Source organism: Rana temporaria, chromosome 3 (genome assembly GCF_905171775.1).
Source record: "Rana temporaria chromosome 3, aRanTem1.1, whole genome shotgun sequence".
Classification (NCBI taxonomy): domain Eukaryota; kingdom Metazoa; phylum Chordata; class Amphibia; order Anura; family Ranidae; genus Rana; species Rana temporaria.
In genome coordinates this window covers 105,190,722-105,218,076 of record NC_053491.1, presented here as the reverse complement: position 1 = coordinate 105,218,076, position 27,355 = coordinate 105,190,722, and the positions used below count along the sequence as shown (strand labels likewise).

The following is a 27,355-nucleotide window of genomic DNA, read 5'->3' as shown; positions in this document are numbered from 1 at the left end:
CATGAGGTCGTGGGCCACATCAGAGGGCTCCGCGGGCCACATGTGGCCCCCGGGCCACTGGTTGGACACCCTTGGTTTAGGGACTGGTATCCCTCATTTTCCCTTTTATTTCTTACCTTATCATATTGTTAGGATCCCTTTAAAAAATTCCTCTATTTCTCATTCATTCATATCAACATACACACACCTAAACCATAAAAAGAAAAAAAAAAAAGTTTGTTGAACATTTTAGAGCTTCAAGCTAAAAGCGTGTGAACGTGTGAAAGTGTGAACGGGGCCTGATGTGACTAAATGAATAAATATAACAACTAAACTTCAAAGTAATTCAAAGTGCACAGTGTACGGAGTGGTGCAAAAGTCCAACCAAAGTGCAAAAACTCTTGTACAAATTATGCTCAAGAAGTGCTCTCCGTGCAGAAAAGAAAAAGTACAAATAACATTTTCATCTTTTTAGATTATACCTCATCGTATATGTGATGGTGTATATTTACCATTCAAGGATTGTGAAAAAGGAATAAAAAAGGAAAAAGGAATAAACGTGTTCTGCAGCCAGAAATTATGTTCAAATTGCTCTAAAATGCAAAAGAAAAAATATACATATTTATTGTGCTATTATCGAAAATAATTGGATACAAATAGTGTAATGATTGAGAATTAATAGTGAAAGTGAGGAAGGGGAAAACCTAAAATATAGGTAAATTTAATGCAAATGAATTATCCAATTATTTTTGATGATAGCACAATAATATGTATAATATTTTTTTATTTTGCATGTTAGAGCAATTTGAACATATTCTTGAGCTTTTGTGATGAGTGTGACTAAGCCTGGCCTTTCCACAAGCTGATTAAACCCCTGGATCACATATTCAGAACCCATTCCGGTGTGGAATATATCCCCCAGGAGATGCTTGATGTGGAGCCTTGATCCAAACTGCACTGTGCACTTTGAGTGAGACATGTGGATTTTCGTACGAATTTGTTAGTTTTCGTACATTCGTATCAATTCGAACATCCGAAAAGCTGAAAGACCCAAAAATACGAAAATTACAGAATTACGAATAAGCAAAATAACGAACAAGCGAAAATACGAACGTATGATTGGACAATCTTACTAAAATACGAAACACTGAAAAAGCAAAAGAACGAAAATTACATCTATAACAAACGATTTGCATTCAGTATTTTAAATCCTTTGTCTGTTCGTATTTTCATTCGTATGTTCGTATTTTCATTTTTGTGTTTTGTATATCCGTTTCTTTGTCTGTTCGTAAATTTGTGTACTTGTATCGTTCTTTCGAATAGGCACTGGGCAGTGTAGTTAGTTAACTTAATATCTTAGCCAATCAGCTTATCTCTTTTGTGCTGAGTCACATTGTACAGTGTAAAGCCTCGTACACACGATCGGACTTCAAACAAAAATTTCCGTGGATTTTTGTCTGAAGGGAGTTGGCCAGACTTTCGAAACCGTAAAAGTTTGTCCGATAGAGCGTACACACAGTCGGATTTTTTGAAAAACGCTCATTTTGACGTTTGTTGGCAAAAAGTCTGACCGTGTGTACGGACGGGGCTTAAGAGAAAGTATATCTTAATATGGATTAGCCGCGTGTTGCTATGTTTTTACGAAAGTACAAAATTACGAATCCATTAAACGAAAATGATTATCTAACAAAATTACGAATTTCGAATCAACAAAAATAAATTAGACAGAATTACGAATCATTCAGTATAAACGAAAATCAAACTGTTACGAAAATACGAACGGGTCCGAATAGGAAAACTTGCGTCTTAGGAAATACGAACGGGTCCGAATAGGAAAACTTGAGTCTTACGAAATTACGAATCTTTACGAATCTACGGAACGAGACAAAACGGAACAAAAAAAATACGAACATTTTTGTTGTGCAGACGAAACGGAACAAAAAAATATGAAAATTTTTGTTGTGCACATGTCTACTTTGAGTTACTTTGAAGTTCGGATGTAATATTTATTAATTTGGTCAAATTATTGTTTTTTTGCACATGTCTATCACATTTAGATATTTTCAGTACGATATATAAGCGCAACACACTTATATTTATGTACTTTTTGTGATTTTGTCACTTTTGTGTTTGCTGCTCACTTTTAGTTTTGATCTGTGCACATATTTTTTCCACATACATTGTTAGTTAAGGTTATTGCTTTTTCCTGCCTATTTCAATTCTTATAGGTAGATTCAGAGAGAATGGTGTAAACTTGCGGCGGCGTAGCTTAGCGTGTTTAGGCTACGCCGCCGTAAGTTAGCGAGGCAAGTACTTGATTCTCAAAGTACTTGCCTGCTAAGTTACGGCGGCGTAGCCTAAAGCGAGCGGGCGTAAGGGCGCCTAATTCAAATGTGTGTAAGGGGGCGTGTTTTATGTTAATGGGGCTTGACCTTACGTTTTTGACGTTTTTCTCCAACTGCGCATGCGCCGGGCGCCTACATTTCCCAGTGTGCATTGCGGCTAAGTACGCCGCACGGGCCTATTGATTTTGACGTGGACGTAAACGACGTAAATTCCTATTCACGGACGACTTACGCAAACGACGTAAAAATTTCGAATTTCGAAGCGGGAACGGCGGCCATACTTTAACATTACTATTCCATCTATTAGATGGAATAACTTTAGGCCTGATATTGCCTTACGGAAACAGCGTAAATGTACTGCGGCGGCCGGGCGTATGTTCGTGAATCGGCGTATCTACTAATTTACATATTCTACGCCGACTGCAATGGAAGCGCCACCTAGCTGCCAGCCGTCGTATCTTAGATATGTTTAAGCGTATCTCTGTTTGAGAATACACTTAAACATAAGTCGGTGTAGATTCTGAGTTAGGTCAGCTTATCTACTGATAAGCCGGCCTAACTCTTTCTGAATCTACCTATTACTGATTAGTCTCTGAAGCAATGTATAGCACATAGTGGGACCATTTGCCAGGTACATTTGGTTTCATCATGTTTTGCCAAGTCTGCCTATGCATGAGCCTGTGTCAAGGCTTCTCTGTTTGTACAGTATATGTAGGTACACTAAACAAAATATGAAAGATTCAGGTTCTGTCAAAGTGGACTCCCAAATATATACCGATAATCAATATGTCTCTGCCATTAGAAACAATTACTTTGCTGAAACTGGAGTTTGGTTTTAAGCTTTCAATCAGTAACCAACACTGCTTTTCTTGCACAGCACTGAGTATGGGATCTATGAGCCTAACTGTGGTTTGGAGAATGTCCGCATGTCCTGGGGCCATGATGGTAATTTACTTCTACCATTTTTATGTTTAAAAGAAATAGGAATTAGTAAAGGCAATGCAAATATTGTGATCTAGCTGAGGCATACAAATCATTGATGTGCATGTACAACAAACATTTTTATCAACCCTAAGTAATGACCTAATATCTATGATTTTATTAAAGCGGAACTTCAGTCATTTTTTCATATTTCAATCTATTAACGTAAATCTTCTGCCCCTTTTTTTTTTACTTTGGATAGTAAAACATTTATTTTCTGCCAGTAAATAAATTTTATCAGACAAGAAACTTTCTGTTTCTTTTCTGGTAAAAAGCTTAGGCTTATGAGATCATGCAACTCTTGTGAGAGTTTGCCAGGAAGGGAGAGGTGTGAGTCATTAAGAGGGCCAATGAGAACTGCAGAGCTGGAGGAGTGCCTCTGTGTAAATCCAGGAAGTGAACAGGCAGCAGCTTCAGCTGCCCACAGTTAAAATGGTTGCAGCCAGACTCAGTGGTGGGAGATATCTGCAGCATATTTAACGAGTACAGAATCACAGTATATGTAAAATAATATGCAAAGTGGTTGGAGGGAAGCTTCAGAATGGCAAAGATGTTTTTATTACAAATTATGTGAGCAGACTGCAGTTCCTCTTTAAGAGACTGGTGCAAACCTTACAATCCACAATGAACATTGGGCTTTTGAATGAAAAGTTATGCAGCACAAAGCAGTGGAAAGAGATGCAGGGAGCATAAAGCACACATCAAGCTTTCAAGTGCTTTCAGATTTGTTTGAATAGCTTCAGAAGCTAAATGAGTTCAAATGTGACTCTTTATAATTGTGGCTGCTAAGCAAGTGAAACAAGGGGGATTGTGGAAGCTTGTATACTGTGTCTTAATACAGGGGATGTGACTTGTCCATATTCAATGGGTGGGGGGAAACTACCTTAATGCAAATGTACAATCTTGTTCCTAGTATTATGAGTTCTGCAAAATACTGTTTTGAATGCACTTTTTTTATTCTTTATCATTTGCTTTTCTTTAGAATACCTGTATAGAGTTCTGAAGTTTAACCAATGTACCATTCCAGAAGAGGTAAGGGTGTGTGCAGGGCTGCCATCAGGGGGGTACAGGCAGTACACCTGTAAGGGGCCCGGATGGCAACCCCCTTTAAAAAAAAAAATGTATATATTTTTTTTTTATTTCTTGTATTATTTATATATATATATATATATATATATATATATATATATATATATATATATATTTATTTATTATTAAAGGGCCCAGAGGTCCCCAGGGCCCCGGATGGCAACCCCCCTGTTTTTTATTGTAAAAATGTTTTTTTCTATTATTTTATTTCTTTTTTTTTTATTTCTTTCATATACATATATATATATATATATTTGTTAAAGGGCTCAGAGGTCCACAGGGCCCCATGTGGCAAACCCCCTTTTTTGTTATTTTTTTATAAATGTTAATTTTTTTATTTTTGTTTATATATTTTTTTTATTTATTTTTTATTAAAGGGCCCAGAGGTCCCCAGGGCCCTGGATGGCAACTCCTTTTTTTTATTTTTTATAAATGTTTATTTATTTATTTTTATATATTTTTTTTATTTTTTTTTTATTAAAGGGCACAGAGGTTTCTTTTTTTATTAAAGGGCCCAGAGGTCCCGGATGGCAACTCCCCATTTTTTTAATTTTTATTATTATTATTATTATTTAAGGGCCCATATATATTTTTTATTTTATTTTTTATTTTTTTTAAAGGGTCCAGAGGTCCCCAGGTCCCTGGATGGCTATCCCCCTTTTTTATATATATATTTTTCTTTACTTCTTTTTTTTTTTTTTGTAAAGGGCCCCCCCGCCTCTCAATTCGCGGCAGCCCCCCCCCCGCTTCTCAATTTCAGGCGGCAGCCCCCTGCCCCGGTTCTCTGCTCCAGGAGGGCCCATACCTGAAGCTGTGTAAGGGGCCCCATAATTCCTGATGGCGGCCCTGGGTGTGTGTCCAAATCATGGTGGAGTGTCTGATAAAGGCATGAATCTCTAAGGTTTAAGGCGGGCAATAAATTATACGATTTTTATCACTCAATTCTCTCATGAACACAGCCAGCTATTGTGTTCACAGCGATTATTGCTATAGACTGATATGCTGGTTGTACTCAAGTTGATCAATGGATCCACTTGGGTACAATCAACCTGCCCTACATGTTTCGAATGCTGAACCGGCTGAACTTCGAACCGACTATGGCCAGCTTCCAAAGGCTCAAGTTTTTTTTAACCTTTATGCATTCTTTGCATGAAAAACCTCCTGTGTGCATACTACCAGGTCGCACTTGCAACTGGGCTCTGGTGCTCCGCCAACGTGGGAGGACCCCAAGACAGCAGGAAGGTGGCCCACTGTGGGACCGTAATAAAGGGTCCCACAATGGGAGTAAAGGATCAGTGGGAAGGGGCCCCGTCTGGTGCTGGGGGGGGGGCCCTTCAAGGTTTCTTGCACCGGGGCCCTGAAGGTTCTAGTTAAGCCTCTGCCAACAGCTATAGCCGCTAGCAATAATCCCTGTGTTCTCCTGGCAGGGACAACAGCTTTGACTAAAATTGAATAAGTCCCTTGCTATAGATGTAAGCCATTTATATATCTCATAAAGCCTGACCTGAAAAATCTCAGGACATTGCTATGCTAGGCCTAGCTAAAACCGTACATCATCAGCATCAGAGGAGTGAGCTGTCAGACTCTGACCTCAGAGAAACTGCACCAGGGGAGAGAAAACACGTGAGGAGGGTTGAATCAGAACAAGAGCTCACTCGTGTGATAGTGAGAAGTAATAGCTAGGCCTCACTTAGCAACCTCCTGGACGTTTTCAGGTCAGGCTTCATGAGGTACGTAAATGTCCTACACCTATAGCAAGGGTATTATTCAATTTTGGTCAAAGCTGTTGTGTTTATTTTCATCTACAGTTGTCCCTCATCTGCATAGGCAGTTTTTTTGGTGAACTAAAACTTTAAACAAAAAAACGCATACAAAAATTGTGCTATACCACCAAAAGACAACCTGTATATTGCTACCTTTACCCCAACTGGAAATACTCTCTGACCTGTTGTCTGACTTTTCAGGGAATGTACATGATCAGGTTCCATTCCTTTTACCCCTGGCACACCGGAGGGGACTACCAGCACCTCTGCAATGAGAAGGACCAAAAGATGCTGCCTTGGGTTAGAGAGTTCAAGTGAGTCTTTTGGATGCTGTGTAGGATAAAAAAGTGCACAAATTAATGTTTTAGACAAGCTCAGATGTTCAAAATATTCTATGTAATTAGTACAGACTTAAGAATGTGTAGAAAAAACATATCCCACCCAGGGGACCTATAGTACACATGTCTGCATGCAGTACTATAGGTAACGTGGAGAAACCTCCAAGGCGGTATAGCAGTTGTACATCTCTGAATGCCCCAGTTTATGTGCTTTCCTGAAGCTCTGGGGCACCTCCATTCTCATGATTTTTAGATGGGCAGCAGTCAGTTGTTTTTGTAGTTTTACTTCCAACTTTCGTTTTTGTAGTGTTATGCTAACTCAGGTGAGAAAGTATTGGGCTGGGTTCACACATGTGCGGTGCGAATTGAAGCTCCATTTTCACAGCTAATTGACAAATTAGTTGTTTGGCGTTTCAGGTCAGTTTTTGATCAGCATCAGGTCAGGTTTACATCAGTATCAGGTCAGGATTTTATCCTGTTCACAACTGAATGACATGTGAGATCCAGAAGCGTTCCCATAGAAGTCACTGGACCTGAATTCCCACCTGAGCACAATAGGAAGCAATGGTGGCTACTCCATTAGGGGTGCAGGGGCGCCGCCCCCCTAATCTCTATGCGACTGAGGCTATGATTGGAGGCTATAATCACACTGCGCCCCAAGCTCACCCACTTGTGTGACATTAGCAAATTAAAATTTGCTTTTATTCTTCCTACTTCTCCTCCCAGCCAATCAGGAATCGGGTCTTAAGACCCAACTGTCTAGAAGGAGAATCGACTGTCCGGTCTTTTCCAGAACATTCTCTTCTGCAGTGACTGGTCTGGCTTAGTGTCCCCACATCACCTGGCCTGGGCCGGCTTCTTCTATCTGGGCACTGGGGACCGGGTTCAGTGCTTCTCCTGTGGGGGGATCCTCTGGAGCGAGGAGCCTGGGAAACGGCCTAATATGGGCAACGCAAATACTTCCCTGAGTGAGTGAGTGAGAAACTTATATAGCGCAACAAATGCGAACTTAATCGCCTCAAGGCGCTTGGCATCCAGAGTTGTACAGGTCTTTCAGAAGAGGTGGGTCTTCAGTTTTTTCCTAAAAACCCGATGGTTTTCTTCCAAGCGGATGGTCGTGGGTAGAGCATTCCAGAGCCGTGGTCCTTGGACCGAGAATCTACGTTCTCCCTTAGATTTGTAGTGAGATTTGGGGATTTGGAGAAGGTTTTGGTTGGTTGATCGGAGCACACGCTTGGTGACGTAGGGTTTTATTTTCTCGCTTAAATATTGAGGAGCTTTTCCCTGTGTACATTTGTGGGTGAGGCAGAGTGTCTTGAATGTCACTCGGTCCTGTACGGGCAGCCAGTGGAGGGACCTCAAGGCCGGGGAGATTGGTTCCCACGGCTTTTTACCAGTTACCAGTCTGGCTGCCGTGTTTTGGACGACTTGTAGACTACCCATTCCTTCCTCCGGAGAACAGAGCCCAGCACCATCCCCATCCCTAATCAACCGGACCTACTGGACAGACACTGAGCTGAGGCTGCATCGACTGCCCAGGAAGCAGAGAACAACGACCCCGCCATCTACCCCGAGATACTGGATATGACCAGCCGCATGGGTGGCCACAACACACCGGGCTCAGCCCAGAGCAACTGGATCCTGCTAAATTCTTCTATACCAGTATGCACTGGGGGGAACTGAGATCATACCCCACCATAGGCTCTATTGCGGACTATTGACTATTGTTTGCCACACCCTCCCCCCCCCCAAAAAAAAATAGAGCACCAGCCACCACTGCAAGTTGGTGTCCTTTCTCACGGTACGGAACTCCGCCTGCCATTCACTTGCTCAGCAGAAGACCTCTCCGTTGATCCCTACTGAGCTGGCGGATGTAAGTTCCGTCTGTGTTGTTTATTGTTTCTGATCATGCGTAGTCTTTCATGTCTGATTTTTCTCTTGCAAAAACAGTGCACATTAAATTAAAATAAGTTGTTCTGTTCACATATGACAAAAAGTTTGGAGTTTGTCCCATCAGAAATTTTCTGTCTCCCTAGTACAGCTTCATCTTGGTCAGGGCCCAGAGGAGGAAAAACACCCTGGATTGTTCTTCCAAATATTTAGCACCTTTCCCCAGTTTGCACTACTGGGCTAACTCCTTAAGCCCCATACACACCATCAGATTATCTGCAGATTTTTGTCTTCAGATTTACCAAAACCATGTAGTACAAGGGCCTGCCTGATTGCATACAAATTGAAACTCTTAAGGTTTGACCTCATATTATATGGTTTTGGTAAATCTGAAGACAAAAATCTGCAGATAATCTGATGGTGTGTATGGGGCTTTAGGGATTGGCTAGGGATGATAAAGATTCATAATTCAGACTTAACTCTGCTTGCTTACTTACTTAGACTGCTTGAATTTTCTCAATAGTATCTGGCAGAAGCAATTGGAACTCTAGCAAATCACAGAAAAATAAACAAAGCTTGTGTTGGCTACAACGTGGCTATATAAAGCAGATGAATTTAAATTAGGGACATTGCTTTTTAGGAGTTGTCCCCTAGGAAAGTTGGGCACGCTTGCCCAGTGTAGTCACACTACAAGACAAGACAAAGGCCCAGATTCACGTAGATAGGCGTAAAGATAAGCGGGCGTATCGTATCATAGTTACGCTACGCCGCCGCAACTTAGAGAGGCAAGTGCTGTATTCATAAAGCACTTGCGTCTAAAGTTACGGCGGCGCATCGTAAATGTGCCGGAGTAAGCGCGCCTGAATCAAATGAGGAACAGGGGGCGTGTTTTATGTAAACTAAGCATGACCCCGCGTAAATGACGCTTTTTTCAAACGGTGCATGCGCGCGCATGCTCAGTATCACGTCGAATTTTCAAATTAAATTACGCCCGCTCAATGCCTAGACGACGTGAACAGAACTTACACAAATCCCTATTCGCGAAAGTTTTACGCAAACAACGGAAAATTCGACGCTGTCCCGACGTCCATACTTAACATTGCGTACGCCTCACTATAGCAGGGGTAACTTTACGCCGGTCCGACGCCTTATCTACGTAATTTGCATATTCTACGCGTAAATCTACAGAAGCGCCACCTAGCGGCCAGCGTAAATATGCAACTAAGATACGACGGCGTAAGAGACTTACGTCAGTCGTATCTAAGCAAAAATCCGGTGTATCTTGCTTTCTGGATACAGAAAAAAGATACGCCGGCGCATCCTAGAAGTTACGCGGCGTATCAATAGATACACCGACGTAACTTCTTTGTGGATCTGGCCCAACATGTCTTATTTCTTATGAGGGCAGTTCACACCACACCACCAAACCACAGCAGTGAAGTGAACTGTATTGAAGTGTCACTCAGGACATGTGAGTGACATGGGGGGGGTGAGGCTGGGAGAGTGTAATGTATGTCAAATTCAGAATAGATGTGACACTGCACTTATGAAGATTTGCCCCTCCTATTTGCATCCATTAGGACCCATTCACACCTGAGCGATTTTGTGCTTGTAGCTCTAATACACTCAACAAACAAAATCCTATTAATTTCAATGGCCCTGAGCATTTTGTCGGTTGTAGCAAAATGCATATCACTCAAAAAAGTACCTGAGCTTCTTTTACGCAGATTGGCCCCATACGCTCCAATGGGAACACCTGAAAAACACTCAACATGAGCTCACGTTTTACAAATACTTTGTCGCATGTTTTCTGGCAAAACAGCAGCTCTCTACCCCTAATCTCCTCCCCCTAGTGCTGTATATTGGCCAAAATAAAAACACCTGAAGCTTGAATACACATGTAAAATGCTTGTAATACGCTTCTAAAGCGCTCATAATATCCTTGCTAAACTCTCAAATAAAAACGCCTGAAAGTCGCTGTGCTCGGGTGTGAATGGGTCCTTAGGCTAATTATCAATTGAGCTGAATGCAACTTTTTTGTTTTGCACCTGTATGTTTAACATATGTTTTGCTTGTGTGTTTCCTGTAGTAAGTTTGACCTCTACACAAAGACTGAGGAAATGCCGGATGTGGAGATCCTTCGACCATATTACCAAAACATAATAGACAAGTACTGCCCTCGGGTGTTGTGCTGGTGAAATATAATGGAGTACCATCATAATTACCTTGTGTCCTTAATCTCTGAAATAATACCCATTTCTATTTGCTCAGAGTACATTACAGAGACCAAGTTGTTGCATACAAATGCTTATTATAAAAAAACTATGCATATTTTAATAAATAAAAAATAATAAAACCTTAAAACTGGACTACAACAGTTTTGTGATGCAAAATAACACAATTGTTACCCTATAAAATAAATAAATCTTGCATTAGAATAGTCTCCCGCAAAAGTGATTCTTGTAGTAATTTTCCTAATACAAAACACTGTGGGAAAATCTACAATGTACTAATGCTGCTCTCTAGTGGATGTGAAAATTCAGTTTAAAAATGTATAGCCAGGTATTAAAAAGGAGAAATTTAACTTAAATGATATACAGTAAAACCTTGGTTTGAGAGTAACTTGGTTTGAGAGCCTTTTGCAAGGCAAGCAAAATGTTTTATTACATTTTGACTTGATATACAAGCGATGTCTTGATATAAGAGTAGCGTCATGTCACAACATAGAAACAGAAGAGAGGCGACCCTAAGTGTAGCATTGTGGTTACATTTAGGCCCCTTTCACACTGGGGCGTTTTTCGGGCGTTATTCAAGCGTTTTTCAGGCGAAGCCTCATCTGCAATCCCAATGTGAAAGCCAGAGTGCTTTCAGAGCCCTTTCACACTGCCAGCGCCCGAAAAACGCTGGTAAAGCACCGCTAAGACCCTAACAAATTGCCCCCCATTGTAAAGGGAACCTCTCACAACGAATCCTGTCACCCAGTCCTGGTGATTTTAACTAAGGGCCCTTTTACACGGGACGGATCCGTGATGATCCGCCCCGTGAACCTCCGCTTGATCGTGCCGCTGAGCCGGCAGATGACAGGGCGGTCCCCACACACTGTGCAGGGACCGCCCTGTCAGATCTCCGCTTTCCCCTATAGGGGGAGCGGATGAACACGGATCGTCTGTCCGTGTTCACCCGATCCGATCCGCAGACGGATGGAAAAATAGGATTTCCTCTGTCTGCAGAATCGGAGCATTGCAGACCCGGATGAGATCAGGAGTCAGCGAATGTTCATCCGCTGACACCCGCTATCTCATAGGGATAAATGTATGTCCCTTTTTCATCCGTAAACGGATGGATGAAAAAGCGGACATACGGTCCCGCAGGTGTGAAAGGGGCCTAGCAGTTTTTTTTTTTAATTGGGCACTGCAGCCTCAGATGTAGGCAGCGTCAGCTGGTTTAACATGTTCCCTTGAAGCAGGCCATGGATCCGTCACACCTGCTTCTAAAGATAGCTCCACTAATCTATTTAAAATATAATTTTAGCTATTTTAAATGCACTTCTAATACAGGTTACGTGAAATTTCACCAACAAGTCAATTAAAATAGAAAGCATTCATGTTTATTTGCACTCAGCCACAGTTTACACTCAAGACCAACGTCATGTTAAAAATAATCAGCTGTGTCTGTGTATCTAACATTTAGTGGTGTTTACATTTCCACTGCCACATAAGGATTTTTTTAAGAACTTTCCATCTACAATGCAATAAATGTCATATCTTACACAGTTTAGACCCTAGCCATTGCCTTCTCAATATTTCCTTCCAGTCATAGTTGCCTGATACTTAGGCCCCTTTCACACTGGGGCAGGAGCTGCGGTGGCGGTATAGCGGCGCTAAAAATAGCGGCGCTATACCGTCGGATTTGCCGCGGGATTCCGCTGCGGTATTAACCAGCGCTAGCGGCCGATAAAGGGTTAATACCGCACGCAATGCGCCTCTGCAAAGGCGCATTGCGAGCGGTATTGCAGCGGTTTCCCATTGTTTTAAATGGAAAGGAGCGGTGAAGGAGCCGTATACATACCACTCCTCTCACCGCTCCAAAGATGCTGCTTGCAGGAGATTTTTTTCTCTCCTGCCAGCGCATCGCCTCAGTGTGAAAGCCCTCCGGCTTTCACATTGAGGTTGCTGGGCAGGAGTTTTTCAGGCGGTATAGCAGCGCGTTCTTTGCCATGATGGGCCATGTTAAACTTCCAGTGACCAATATGAAAGAGAGTGATAACACTAAATTTCACACACCTTCTCCCCATTCACACCTGAGACCTTGTAACACTAACAAGTCACATGACACCAGGGAGGGAAAATGGCTAATTGGGCCCAATTTGGACATTTTCACCTAGGGGTGTTGAGTTATTTTGAGGGGTCAGCAAATTTACATTGTTATACAAGCTGTACACTCACTACTTTACATTGTAGCAAAGTGTCACTTCTTCAGTGTTGTCACATAAAAAGATATAACAAAATATTTACAAAAATGTGAGGGGTGTACTCACTTTTGGGAGATACTTTATGTATGTGTGTGTATATTATATATACATATGTATGTGTGTGTATATTATATATACACACACACACATAAACATGGCAGGGGTACATGGTTACTGTCTTGGGGGGTCTAATTGAGGAAGAAGTCAATCTTTCTCCTTCCACCTCAGGTCACCCAGAATTCTGAGCTGGTGAATCGGGGAGTGTGAATGGGGAATTCTGACACAGATCACCATGTTCTCCCCCCGATCATCTGTTTCATAAACCCTTACTGAACTGAGATCAGCAGCGATCCTCTGGATCACCGCTGTTCAGAGTTTCATGAACAGACACCAGTGTTTCTTTGCTGGACTTTTATAAAATTCTATCTTTACCAAGATATCCCACTCTTCACAATCACACCTTATTCAACTCAACTCATCAGTTTTCAGCATTATCTGTTTTTGCAAGCAACTATTTTTAACCACTTACGACCCAGACCAATATGCAGGTAAAGAACCAGGCCCCTTTTTGCGATTCGGCACTGTCGCTTTAACTGACAATTGCGCAGTCATGCGACATGGCTCCCAAACAAAATTGGCGTCCTTTTTTTCCCACAAATAGAGCTTTCGTTTGGCGGTATTTGATCACCTCTGCGTTGTTGTTTTTTTGCTCTATAAACAAAAATAGACCGACAAATTTGAAAAAAATTCAATATTTTTAACTTTTTGCTATAATAAATATCCCCCAAAAATAAAAAAAACTTTTTTTCCCTCGGTTTAGGCCGATACGTATTCTTCTACCTATTTTTTGAAAAAAAAAAATTGCAATAAGCGTTTATCGATTGGTTTCCGCAAAATTTATAGCGTTTACAAAATAGGGGATAGTTTTATTGCATTTTTATTAATAAATAATTTATTTTTTACTACTAATGGCGGTGATGAGCGATTTTTTTTCGTGACTGCGACATTATGGCGGACACATCGGACAATTTTGACACATTTTTGGGAACATTGTCATTTTTACAGCAAAAAATGCTCTAAAAATGCATTGTTTACTGTGAAAATGACAATTGCAGTTTGGGAGTTACCCACTAGGGGGCGCTGAAGGGGTTAAGTGTCATATGTGTTTCTAACTATAGGGGGGCGGGGCTGGACATGCGACGTCATTGATCGCTTTTCCCTATATCAGGGAACAGACGATCAATGACAGCGCCACTGTGAAGAACGGGGAAGCTGTGTTTACACACACCTCTCCCTGTTCTTTAGCTCCAGGGACCTATCGCGGGACTCTGGCGGCGATCGGGGCCGCGGTCCTTCGGCTGGGCATTTTAACAATCACGTACAGGTACGTGATTGTGCCCAGCTGTGCCATTCTGCAGACGTATATCGGTGTTAGGCGGTCTTTAAGTGGTTAAGGATGAAGCACACGAAGGGCAAAATAAGACCAAAAATATCTTATGCGCACACTGAGAATTGCTGCTACTACATCCATCAAACCAGATATTGTGTTACATCATTAAAGTGTCAAATATCGCACTCGTTTTAGGTTGCCCCCTTTTATAATAAACATCACGAAAACAGTTTTATCATCCAGATCGGTACATTATCTATATCAGTGATCGTTAACTTGTGATCTGCCTGACATTTTCTGCTCATCAGCTATTGTTAGTGTATTTTATCTGGGGCCCAAGACAATTCCTCTTCTTCCAATGTGGACCAGGAAAGCCAAAAGTTTGGACACCCCGTTATAGACTCTTTGTGGAAACATCTTGTACAGTGAGGGGGGAAAAAGTATTTAATCCCCTGCGGATTTTGTATGTTTGCTCACTGACAAAGAAATTATCACTCTATCATTTTAATGGTATATTTTAACAGTGAGCGACAGAACAACAAAAATATCCAGAAACATTAAAAAAAAAAAAAAAGTTTTGAATTTATTTGCATTTTAATGAGTGAAATAAGTATTTAATCAATCAGCAAGAATTATGGCTCCCAGGTGTCTGCTATACAGGTAACAAGCTGAGATTAGGAGCACTTTAAGACCCCCTTTCACACTGAAGCGCTGCTAAAAAGCCGGTAGTTTTTGCGGTGCTTTTCGGCACTAGCGGGATTCGCTTTTTTTTTTTTTTTTTCTTTTTAAGGTCACGTAGCGTGACCTTAAAAAAATGTTTGTGCTTTCGACACGCTGCCCATTCATTTCAATGAGCAGGGGCATTTTTGGAACACTTTTTACATTGCTCCAAAAATGCTGCTTGCAGTACTTTTTCTACAGTGAGAAAGCATCTATTCAAATGAAATGGAGGCAGTATTCAGGCACTATTTTTAGCACTAAAACACCTGAAAACTGCCCCAGTGTGAAAGGGGTCTTAAGGGAGTGCTCCTAATCGCAGCTTGTTTCCTGTATAAAAGACATATGTCCACAGAAGCAACCATTACATTTTTTGGCCAAGACCAAAGATGTGTCCAATGATGTCAGGCACATGATTTTAGACCTATACAAGGCTGGAATGGGCTACAAGACCGGAATGGGCTACAAGACCATCGACAAGCAGCTTGGGGAGAGGGTGACAACAGTTGTTGCGATTATTCTCAAATGAAAGCAACACAAAATAACGGTCAATCTCCCTCGGTCTGAGGCTCCATGCAAGATCTCACCTCATGGAGTTTCAATGCTCATGAGAACGGTGAGGAATCAGTCCAGAACGACACTGGAGAATCTTGTCAATGATCTCAATGCAGCTGGGACCATAGTCACCAAGAAAACAAGTGGTAACTAAGCCTTAAAGGACTGAAATCCTGTAGTACCCGCAAGCTCCCCCTGCCCAAGAAAGCACATGTACAGGCCCATCTGAAGTTGACTAATGAACACCTGAATGATTCAGAGGAGGACTGGGTGAAAGTGTTGTGGTCAGATGAGACCATAATCAAGCTCTTTGGCATCAACTCAACGCGCCATGTTTGAGGGAGGAGGAATGCTGCCTATGACCCCAAGACCACCATCAAACATGGAAGTTTAAACATTATGCTTTGGGGGCGTTTTTCTGCCAAGGAGACAGGACAACTCCACTGCATCAAAGAGAAAACGGATGGGGCCCATGTACGTCAAATCTTGGGAGAGAACAGCCTTTCCTCAGCCAGGGCATTGAAAATGAGTCGTGGGTTAGTATTTCAGCATGACCCAAAACACACAGCCAAGGCAACAAAGGAGTGGCTCAAGAAGAAGCACATTAAAGCCCTGGAGCGGCCTAGCCAGTCTCCAGACCTTCATCCCAGAAAATATGTGGAGGGAGCTGAAGGTTTGAGTTACCAAACATCAGCCTCAAAAATCTTAACTTGGAGAAGATCTGCAAAGGAGGAGGACAAAATCCCTCCTGAGATGTGTGCAAACCTGGTGGCCAACTACAAGAAATGTCTGACCTCTGATTGCCAACAAATACTAAGCCACGTTTTACAAAGGGGTCACATACTTATTTCACTCATTAAAATGCAAATCAATTTAGAACTTTTGAAATGCGTTTTTATGAATTGTTTTGGTTAGTCTGTCTCTCACAATTAAAATAAACCCACCATTAAAATTATAGACTGATCATTTCTTTGTTAGTGGGCAAAAGTACAAAATCACCCCCCCCCCCCCCCCCCCCCCACTGAAGATGTGCATGCACTCAAGCAGCAGCATCAAATTCTACTACAGTGACTACAATGAACATATCTGCGCACTATTCATTAGAATGACTCGAGAGTGCGGGAAGAGTGACAACACCACAGCTGATTGAAGTACTGTCACTCTGGGAAAGGAAGTGTACCTGTAAAAACAACTCACTGGTATAATTTACCTAAAGGCAGGACCATTGTATGAATATTTGTAACAGCATATTTGGTTTCAAGTTACCGTAGTTTGCCTTTAACAAAAAAAATAAAAACACAGCTTTACAAATATGTCATACTTGCCTCCACTGTGCCAATAGTTTTGCACAAAGTGGCACCAATCTTCTTCTGAGGTCCCTCGGCGGCGCTATCAGCTCCTTCACGCATCATATAACACCCTAGAGGAGTGATGGTGAACTTTGGCACCCCAGATGTTTTGGAACTACATTTCCCATGATGCTCAACTACACTGCAGAGTGCATGAGCTTCATGGGAAATGTAGTTCCAAAACATCTGGGGTGCCAAGGTTCGCCATCACTGCCCTAGAGGAAACGCTCTCCAGAGTCCAGCATTTGCGTCCATAGAAACAGAATGCCAGACTTGGCCCTGCCCCCTGAAATTAATTGACAGCAGTGGGAGCCAGTGGCTGCGCTGCTATGAAAATATCCAATCAAAAGTCGAGAACCCCCGGGCAGAGAGGAACAGCGCATCTCCACCAAGGGATCGTAGGGGGGCCAGTCACTGTCAAAAGTTTTTCACCTTAATGCACATGATGTATTAAGGTGAAAACACAAGGGTTTACAACCCACTTAGGGGGGGGGGGGGGGGGGGGGGATCTGTCGATAAAGAAAACTGCAACTTTGACTAAAATTGAATGCCCTTGCTATACTTGAATGGCATTTGCGTACATCTAAAATCCATGTTGGGTAGTGGAACCTCACCTGGTCTCAGGAGTTATGCAAATGCATTTTTTTTTTTTTATACTTTCCATGCATAGGGAGCCTTTCGGTAAATGTGATCTAACCCTTTAGGGGTTTGGGTTTAAAAAGCCTGTAACCTGCACATTTGTCAAATGAAAATAACCCTACTTGATTGCCCATGTAGGCAACAGGTTCACTTTAAAAAGTTTGGTACGTCTGCAGCACATACTCTCCTTTCCCTCACTCTTGCTCCGTAGAGCTGGCAGGAGTGACAAAAATAAAAATATATGTAAGGAGGAACCTACGATATTGCTTTAAGACTGAAGGCTAGGAATTCTCTTCATTGCCCAAGTGCATCCATCCACCTTGGACCAATGGAAGTATGCCTATCTCATATCTGAGGCACTGCTGGTGTAGGTGACAATCGCTGAAGTAGGTGCTACTATTACTACTACTGGTATTGCTGTGATCTTTCAGGTCCCGCATTCAGTCGGCACTGCCTCCATTACAAGAATGCCTTGTATTTTTCAAGGAATACAAGGTTTCCTCTGATTGGACTAAATGGAGATTGTGACATCACCACCTTGTCCAATTAGCTACCAAACCTATTGCTTTGCTCTGAACTGGGCAACATATACACACACACACACACACACACACACACACGTTTAGAACACTGCAGTCATTGCTCTGTGGAATGTTTATACATGAAATCTTATGTGAGTGATATAGAGTGTTTATAATCAATGAAGCAGATATGCAAATAAAGCTTTATTACAAAATACAAAAATCACATTGTGCATAAAATTCAATGAGACAAAAAGCTTCTAAAGAAATAAGGCAACATCTTTGCACTGTGATCATGCGGCTTAAAAACAAACAGAGGGGGGGGGGGGGGGGTAATGGTTAGTTCTCAGTAGATAAGAAATAGCACCGAGTTCCAAACAAGCTGTGCACAGATACTTACTTGCCCTAGCTGGTACTGAGAATAGGTAATTTGCACAAGTGCTGGACTGGTGGCAGTTTTTTTTCAGCTAGACAAAGGAGCAGTTATTAAAATGAACGTTTACTCCGTTTTCAAAATTAAAAAGCAAACATTCTGTCTAAACCTAGACACCTATGGCACAGCCTGATTGTACAATCTGCTTTAAGTAGAATGTCTGATATGGGGGGAAAAAAAAGTAGAACTAAACCCCCCCCCCTATACTTTACACCCATGGAAGCTGCCATCTTAGCCTCTGTCTAATCTGCAGCTGGCATGGTGCTGCACATGATCAATTACGACACCATCGATTCACCAACTTGACAGTTCAGTTGGGAGCATATAGGCCCGCCAATACCGGTGACAGTTATCATTCATGGTAGGTCTTGATTGTTCCCCTTTTTAGTAAACCGTTAAATTGTTGGATTTTGTTCCACTTTAAAGGCCTGTGTACAACAAGTTTTGGGCTTGCGCAAATGGCATTAGTTTGGCATGCGGAGATCATTCACAATTCATTAACTGGTGTGTCTAAGCTTCGAGCCATTTGCATTTCAATAGACTGGTATGGGAATACAAAACCAGCCTGAAGTGACCAAAACCCGTGTTGACATCGGCCCTTGGATTTGCCACAAGTATGAAGTCCAGAGGCCTTCATTATTGGATATAAGCCGATTGATCGTTTAGGAACGCAGGCTTTTACTACATATAGATGCTTGCAAACATAAAGTCAATTGTAAATCTTATTGTGAGACATGGGGGAACAGCTAGGGGCAAACACAACAATATACCTGCTATTAGCGCAACAGCCAGAAAAGCATCTTCTACGCTCCTCCGTTTTCCTTTTAATTTGTAACTTGCACCTTACTCAATAGATTTGACGGGCAAGCGCCAACACCAGCCATTCCACTGCCCAACAATCATGTCCTTATTGGTTACTAAGGCACTCTTATTAGTAAATGGGATGGCAGCAATCAGGCCTTTGTTATGAATTTAGATAAAGTCAGAGCCTAGTAACCAAGTGATGAGCACAGAAGACTTTTCTGGCCATTACATTTATTATCAGGATATGTTGCGACGTTCATTCTTCTTAGGCAAGAAATACAATTTGACACATTAAATTTACAGGTTCACTTTAGCTCTCTTCTCTGAATGGCAAAGCCATTCAGACTAGACTGTGAATGGTATAATGTTTTTATCCAATTAAAATGTCTGCATTCAGGCTGGGTAAAGTGAAAGAACTATGCCAGTTGAATAAATTTAATATAGTGATCAGTAAAAAGTGCCCTTACCCTTTTAGGCTAGCAGGCCTCTCACTGTGTCTGATACAATGATTAAATCAGGTTTCAACCTATTAAAATTAAAAGACAATATGGAATGATTTCCACATATCCGATTTCACCCAAGCTGTGAACATTGAGCTTTTGGTCATAAACATAGCAGTAAAAACTGGACTCTGTTAGTAGACTGCAATTATTTAAGATATAACCGCACTTTCACAATTTATTTAAACTTGCTGTACCTGCTGCCTTTAAAACAATGCCACTATAATGGGTTACCTTTGCCAAAGACAACTCCTATTCTAGCAGCATGGTCTGGTTAGGGGGTCATGTCTTGCTTTGCTGTGACCATGCTTCTTTTGGCCACCATAAGAAAGACTGTATGGAGATAGGAGACCGGTCTTGCATTCTCAACAAGGCACTCCTCTGCTGTTTAATGAGAGCAAAAAACAAGAAGCAGTCACAAAGCCAAGAGACTTTAGGCTGGGAAACGTAACTTCCATTAAAGGCAACACAATATATTGCATGTATTTAGAGGCTGCTGGGACATGTACAAGTTTAGAATAAGAGTTCTACTTTAACCATTTTAAAATTCTGTATCATACAATTACAAAGGAGTTTCTAATCCACATCCTAAAGAGACAAAACTGCAGTTCGCTTTTAGTTTTTAACTTGGCCTGGACTTACTTGATCCATACAGTAATGCACAATGATTGAAACAACCTCCCCCTTACCCAAAAAATTCCACCAGAATTATATATACAAAAGCAATAAGGCACATATGGCTTCAGATAAGAGATTCACACATCCAATAAGGCACTTCAATACAGTTGGATTTCGGTGGTTTTGCATCGTCACATTTTACAGACTAGCTGCAAAGGACACTCATGTAATAATGATGTATAAAATAAGCGCGACTAAAGCATGCAACTTGTCAGTTGTTGTGGACAGGAAAAGGATAAGACATACATCAAGCAATCTTCAATTGTTACTTTTTTTGTTACTTTTTTTTTTTTACCATTGATAATAAATTAGGATGCTACAGCCAGTCTCCAATATATACAGCTTATCAGCTAAAATGTTTTTATACATTTTATATCCAAAATGTTTACGACAACAAAAGATGGTACTGGCTGTAACATATGTCGTTTGGTGTTCAGATCATCTTATACATTTGTAAAAGCAAAAATATAAAAACAAAAAACTGAAACTATAGGCAAGAAACGCATATAAAATTCATTGATCAGTGGTTACGAATCCACCCCTTTGTGATGGTCTAAAAGGAATAGACAAATGCCTGTAAGAGAATGCAAAAAAAGAGCATGCCCAACATAATTAAAACCCACCAGTGTATAACCGTACAGAGCCACATCCTAGTATTGTGGACGGTAGTGCTCGATGATAGGTCAGTCTCAGGCTTGTGCCTGTTCATGAGCTCTTTTCACGCTTCTTGCTGCTGTGGCCTGCATCTCCTGAGCCTGAAGCACCAGAATCACTCTGTGCACTACTACCCTTTTGTTTCTTCTTATGTGACTCATGCGACTTTGAATGGCTCCGATGCTTGGAGGCTGTTTGTTTGCTTCCTCCCCCAAATAATGCTTGTAGGGAATTGATAACAATTATGGCAATAAAAAGGGAGTACAACAGTAATGGTGCTGGATAAGGGCATAAGAATTCACGAATAAGCTTAAGTGTAGATGGAAGGGGGGTGTCCAGTGAACGACGAGGAGGTGGCTTGTCCTGGTAGAGGAAAAAAAATAAATAAATCAAACCTCTGAACTAGGAAATAGTGCACACCATACTGTAATACAATGTAAGCTTACAAGCAGAGTCACAGCTGACAAATGACCTTTTACTACACAACCGTTACAAGTCTTTTTTCTTAAAGGATAGACATAGAAAATGTAAAGAAACCAAGCATACAAAAGCATGGTACAGCAAAAGGGCAGAATTGTATAGGACAATTTTACACGTTGATCTGGGTACACTGCTCAAGTGGTAAAAGGATTAAATATTAAACATTACTTTATGCACCTTACAGTTAAAAACGATGCAAGCATCATACAACCTAGGGAGCAGTAGTACTGAGTGAATCAATGCTTCTTGCTAGATCATAGACTTGATAACAGTACGTAATGCAAATACACAGCTTTTACAACGAAAAAGGTAGAGACTAAAGCCAGCCACCACAGTTCAAATCTCGGCCAATTCAGCAGGGACCGGACAAGATATGGATCATATATGGGCAGGCCGATCCAATCAATTGGGTACAACTAGCCTGCTGGATTTTTCATGCGATTATTGCCAGAGGCTATAGCCTCTGCACCAATTGCAGTGCTCTCCCAGCCAGGATGGCTCCCCAATCAACAACCCGTGGTTGCATGAAAGAAAATCGCTCCATCTATGGCTGGCTTTAAGCCCCCATTCACACCTAGGCGTTTTGTCGCCTGTAGTGTGACGCCGCAGCAGCCCCGAGACGCTGGAGGGATGAAAACACATTGCCCTCTATGGAGATGGACCTTTTTTTCAGGCGGCTTTCGGCATAGGAGATGTGAACCATCTCCATAGAGGGGGTGAGGCTGCATTTACAATCATGGTGTTTTGTCGCCGCAAATCGCGGTACAAAACGCCGCAATTTTGTACGCCTAGGTGTGAATGCAGCCAAAGCGTCAGCCTTGTACAGAGTAAAAGTTAAAGCGGAGGTTCACCCTCAAAATGAACTTTCCAGCATCCTTAAAGCGGAAGTAAACACATCAATTTAACAGTTTGAAAAAGCAGTTACATTCCTGGCATGTCGGGAATGCTAACTGTCACATTGGTTGTGCTCTCAACCAAACTGTCAAACCATCCAATGGCTGGTGTCATAACTGATCAAATGCGCAGCATCATGGCAGTTGAAGATTAAACAGAGGCCAAGACGCGCCTTAGCAGCCGTCAATCAACTCCTCTTCGCTTAGAAACGCCCATTCCCCGCAGGATTCCCCGCTCGGAGCCGGAAAACAAGGGCTCATATAACGATAACTACAAGTAAAAAAAAAAAAATAAAAAATAAAAACACACAGCATACTGCAGATGTTAGCAGTATGCTACAGCGAATGTCAAAAAGTGGATTTTTGGATGAACCTCCGCTTTAAGTAGATGTTGCAAAGCTTGAGAGAGAGCTGAAAAATGAAAAAGGAGCATGGAAGACCTCAGCTGAGGCTACCAAATTAATGTATAAGGCCCCTTTCACACGTGCGGCCCGTATGTCCGCTTTTCATCCATCCATTTGCGGATGAAAAAGGGACATACATTGGTCCCTATGTGATTGCGGGTGTCAGCGGATAAAAATCCGCTGACACCCGTAATCACCCGCCTCCGCAAAGATCTGAATTTGCAGACGGAAGAAGATCCTATTTTTTCTTCCGTCTGCGGATCGGATGAACACGGACACACGTCCCTGTTCATCCGATCCCCCCATAGGGGAGAGCGGGGAAAAAAGACAGGGCGGTCCCTGCACAGTGTGCAGGGACCGCCCTGTCATGCGACAGCTCATCGGGGATCTACGGAGCGATCCCCGCTGAGCTTACGGAGCACAAGGAGGTGGATCATTACTGATCCGCCACATGTGAAAGGGGCCTAATACCTTGGAAAGAAAGGGGGATATGATCTCCATCAATGTATAAAAATACATAAATGGTCTATACAGCAGATTCAGTTCACTTTAAGATTGCAAGAGACAAGTGACTTGAGGAAAAGAGATTTATTCTCCACATATGGAAAGAGTTCCTTTTGGTAAAAGCTGTAAATGTGTAATAATGTTTACAGGAGATAATGCTAGCCAACCTGGATAGTTTAAAAAAAATGTGATTTGTTTATTAAAGTTTTTAGCTCTGCGTGTCTTTCAATGGGATTTACTAAATCAGGGATCTCCAAACTGCAGCCCTCCAGCTGTTGCGGAACTACACGTTCCATGAGGCATTGTAAAACTGACATTCAAAGACATGACTAGGCATGATGGGCATTGTAGTTTCTGAACAACTGGAGGGCCATAGTTTGGAGACCCCTGGACTAAATAACAAAAACTATATTGTTCTGTATGTCAAGACAACTGCCACCAAACAGGAAAAAGTACCAATGTGACCAAAGTCGTAGTCTGCAAGTATATTGTATCATGTACGGCTTCTGTAAAACATAGAAGCATAGAAGATGCTCTTCACCACAAAAACACAAGCCGATCAATACTTTACCCCACGCGTATAACTGCTCACACCACTAGAACTGCGTGGCAGCAAATGAAATGGGGAGAAACCTTTTACAAAACTAATGCCATAAAACTGGCATACAGCAATGCACCAGTGCCCTAGGTAGCTTTTCACTCGTTTTCTTCAAATCTACAGTTAAGTATGCCACGCTGGAAGAAGCTAGGGCTTTCTTGGCTGATATTTGTGCTGAAAGACAGCAGGCAGTCAACCGGTCAATGCAGTGACGTCAAGAGCTAGAATTTGGTCAGGGAAACTATACTCTTGGATTTCCAGAAATCAAGAACACAGAGCGATGAGATAAACCTAAAAAGCTCATAATTTTTTTTGACGCAATTATGAAAGCACCCCATAAACACTCTGCAACCATGATTTCACTTGCTTTGTAATCAATATCCATTTCAGAATTGTAAAACTATACATACTATGAGAGTCAGGCTACGTAAAACTGATAGACTACTATTTTTTTTAGGCTCCAGGCTTGGGGTGTGTGTGTTTCACACAAATGGGAAGGACAACTCATTACATAAAATACACCAGAAGGAAATGCCCTCGTTTGGTTTCCCGATTGCGAGAGCTGGAAACTTTAGTGGGGATTATCTTGCCACAGAGTCTCCCAAGCTATATGTTTAGATCTATCTGAACATTTAGCTTATCTCTAAAACAGATCCAATGCCGGAAATGTATTATTCATTACAGGTACTCTTATAGCGCTTTCAATTTACGCAGCGCATCCGTCCCTGCCCTATATATTGAAGGCTTGTCCAGAGATGCTGTTGATAATAACTTCTGACAATCCTCATATGATAAATGCCTACCAACGCAAATTCTCACGCCCAGCTTTAGGAAGCAAGAGCCACACATACCTTGAGTCCATGCTGGTTCAACAGGGATTCCAAGGTAGGGTCTCCTATGAACACAGTAGGGTAAAAATCTTCAACATGACGTCGGCGCCACCAGTGACTGGCCGCTTGTCTGAAAAAAGGAGCAGAAACGTGAATAGTGAAGTTACATGACTGAAAAAAAAAAAAAAAAAAAAAGAAGTAGTGGTGATGTCCAGAGACTAGTAGAAAACTAAACCATAGCCTATAAAAAGAATCTAAAATGCTAAAATCCCTATTTTTTTTACTTTAACTGTCAATTTTTAAATGTATAAGCTACATCAAGAGTATCTCCAAGTTTATTACCAGTGAAATAAAAATGGCTAGCAAGTAACTGTTTTGACAGATTGACAGAGTAAAAATGTATACTTCAAAAAGGGAAGCACGAGATATATAAAAACACCAACAACCAAAAAGCATACTCACCTTTGTGGCTGCAACATCAATGATGCTGCAGCTGCCCCCCGCCAACTCCAAGACCGAGAATAAAGCGATCACATGAACACTAATCACTCAGTTCTTGGTCCTCACTGAGCAGAGCGTTGACTGTCGGCGATTAAAGCAGATTTCCACCCAAAAGTTGAACTTCCGCTTTAAGTGACGGTGACCCAATCACAGCCAGTTAGGGCAGATTTTCAGGCAAAGCCATGATCTTTGTGTCAATGCCATCTCAGGAACGAGCCCACGCAAATTCCCCTATAAGCAAGTGGCTTTCTATGGTGGGCACTCAGCAGGGAAGGGGGGGAGCCAAGGAGTCCAAGATGAGGTGGAAAGAAAGAACAGAAAGGAAGAACGGACAGAAAGACTTTGTTTACATTAGTGCAATTTCAGATACAAATTCAGTCACGCAGACATCATATGACAATGGAAATCATTGTTTTCAATGTCACCCATTCACATCAATGCAATTCAGCACAACGTGATTTTGGAAAATTTCCCTGTACTACATTGTGCGATTCCAGCATGATTTTGGCCCCATTGACTATGCAAACCACTTCATAGTAGCATCCAAGTTGTACTACATAATGACACTGAAAGTCAGATTGCAGCCCTGGCCTTGTTTGATCAGTGTAATATGTACAAATTTTGTGAACTAGTTAATCAAAAACATTTTTTTAGCTTTTTTTTTTTTTATTAAACTGACTGATATCCACAGATGACTCCTCTCCATGCTTATTCACCTTAGTGATCTGCAACATATACTCTCAAATGGCAACAAAATATAATCCTTACCCTGTTTGACCATTCTCTGTAAACCAATACTTGAAGAGTTGTGCTCTTATATAATGAGGGGGGCGGGCATTGAAAGGATACAGCGACTCGTCATTCTGCACCAAATGCACCACTGCAAATGAAAATCATTGAAAAAAAAAAAAACACATAAGAATAAAATTTCTTTCAGACTTGAGAAACTTCTATTTCCATCTTGAAGTATAACTAAAAGGCAAAACTCCCACCACCCCCTCAAAGCCCCGTTTCCTCATTTCACAAAGGCATGTCAGCTGCTGGCTTCAGAGCTGTGCATACGCAGACGTGACGTAGTCATTAGTGACGAGATTGGCTTCACAGTTGTCATAATTCATCCGACATGTTTAACCCAATCACGTGGGTTTCTATCAAGGATAGGATCCTTTATCCTTAATAAAACCCACGTGATTGGGTGAAACACGTCGGATGAATTATCACAACCGTGACGCCAATCTCGTCACTAATGACTACATCACGTCGGCGCATGCGATATGCATGGCTCTGAAGCCAGCAGCTGACATGCCTGTGTGAAATGACAAAACGGGGCGTTGAATCACTAATCAACGTGGTCTTTTATACAGTAGAACCCCCAGACAGGATCCCTGGAGAGGCCAGACATATACATAACAACCGTAGCTGTATCAATATAATTGCAGTCCGACTGCCAGCTCCTAATGGATGGGTATGGAGAGACTGAGAAACTAACTTGAAAATCAAAACCTCCTCTGTGTTACCCAGGCTGGGTGAGCGGACCGGTGGTCCATATGCATCCACTATGACTGCAATAACATTAACTTCAGCCCTCTGGAGGTTATTATCAGCTGCTCACACTTTGGGACTTGCTTTACTTTTGCCGTTATCCCAATGCTGCCTCAGCTTTACTAATATCTGGCTCTAACCGTGACTGACATACTGAACCGGTTAGCTTCTTTAGGGGGGTTGTCCTTCCTTTCTACTTTTTTGCAGTATATGACCAGCTTACGGAGACCACACCATATTGGCGAGTCTGCACACTGCGCCAAATACTACAGTGTAGTGTTCAATATATAGTGAGCAGTGGACTTTTACTCTTTTTTTATATATTGCTTTAACCACTTGCTGTCCAGACCAATTTTTCTTCATTTATCCTACATAGAGAGGCAACAAGCTCTGTGTACGATAGCATTGGGCAAGCGGCACAGAGACATCAGGGGTCTGCTAGACTCCCAATGTCTCTCCTGCATTCTAATGCAGCTAACCAAGCACAGACCTCACTATAGTAAAAGT

The 27,355-nt window shown here is 41.8% G+C and overlaps 2 protein-coding genes across 2 annotated transcripts in view; one reads left to right on the top strand and one right to left on the bottom strand.

Annotated features, from left to right (window-relative positions):
* The window catches only part of MIOX (myo-inositol oxygenase), a 66,139-nt gene extending 55,390 nt beyond the window's left edge, over positions 1–10,749 (top strand). The window contains exons 7-10 of the mRNA XM_040343180.1: positions 3,202–3,269; positions 4,288–4,337; positions 6,359–6,471; positions 10,475–10,749. Of these exons, the coding sequence (XP_040199114.1) occupies positions 3,202–3,269; positions 4,288–4,337; positions 6,359–6,471; positions 10,475–10,583 (340 nt within the window). The 3' untranslated portion in view covers positions 10,584–10,749. The remainder of the gene's footprint in view (positions 1–3,201; positions 3,270–4,287; positions 4,338–6,358; positions 6,472–10,474) is intronic.
* Positions 10,750–18,216: 7,467 nt separating this feature from the next.
* Positions 18,217–27,355, bottom strand: part of LMF2 (lipase maturation factor 2) — a 38,646-nt gene continuing 29,507 nt past the window's right edge. Inside the window, exons 12-14 of the mRNA XM_040343179.1 lie at positions 26,075–26,186; positions 24,827–24,935; positions 18,217–21,459 (exon numbers count right to left, since the gene is read on the bottom strand). Of these exons, the coding sequence (XP_040199113.1) occupies positions 21,148–21,459; positions 24,827–24,935; positions 26,075–26,186 (533 nt within the window). The 3' untranslated portion in view covers positions 18,217–21,147. The remainder of the gene's footprint in view (positions 21,460–24,826; positions 24,936–26,074; positions 26,187–27,355) is intronic.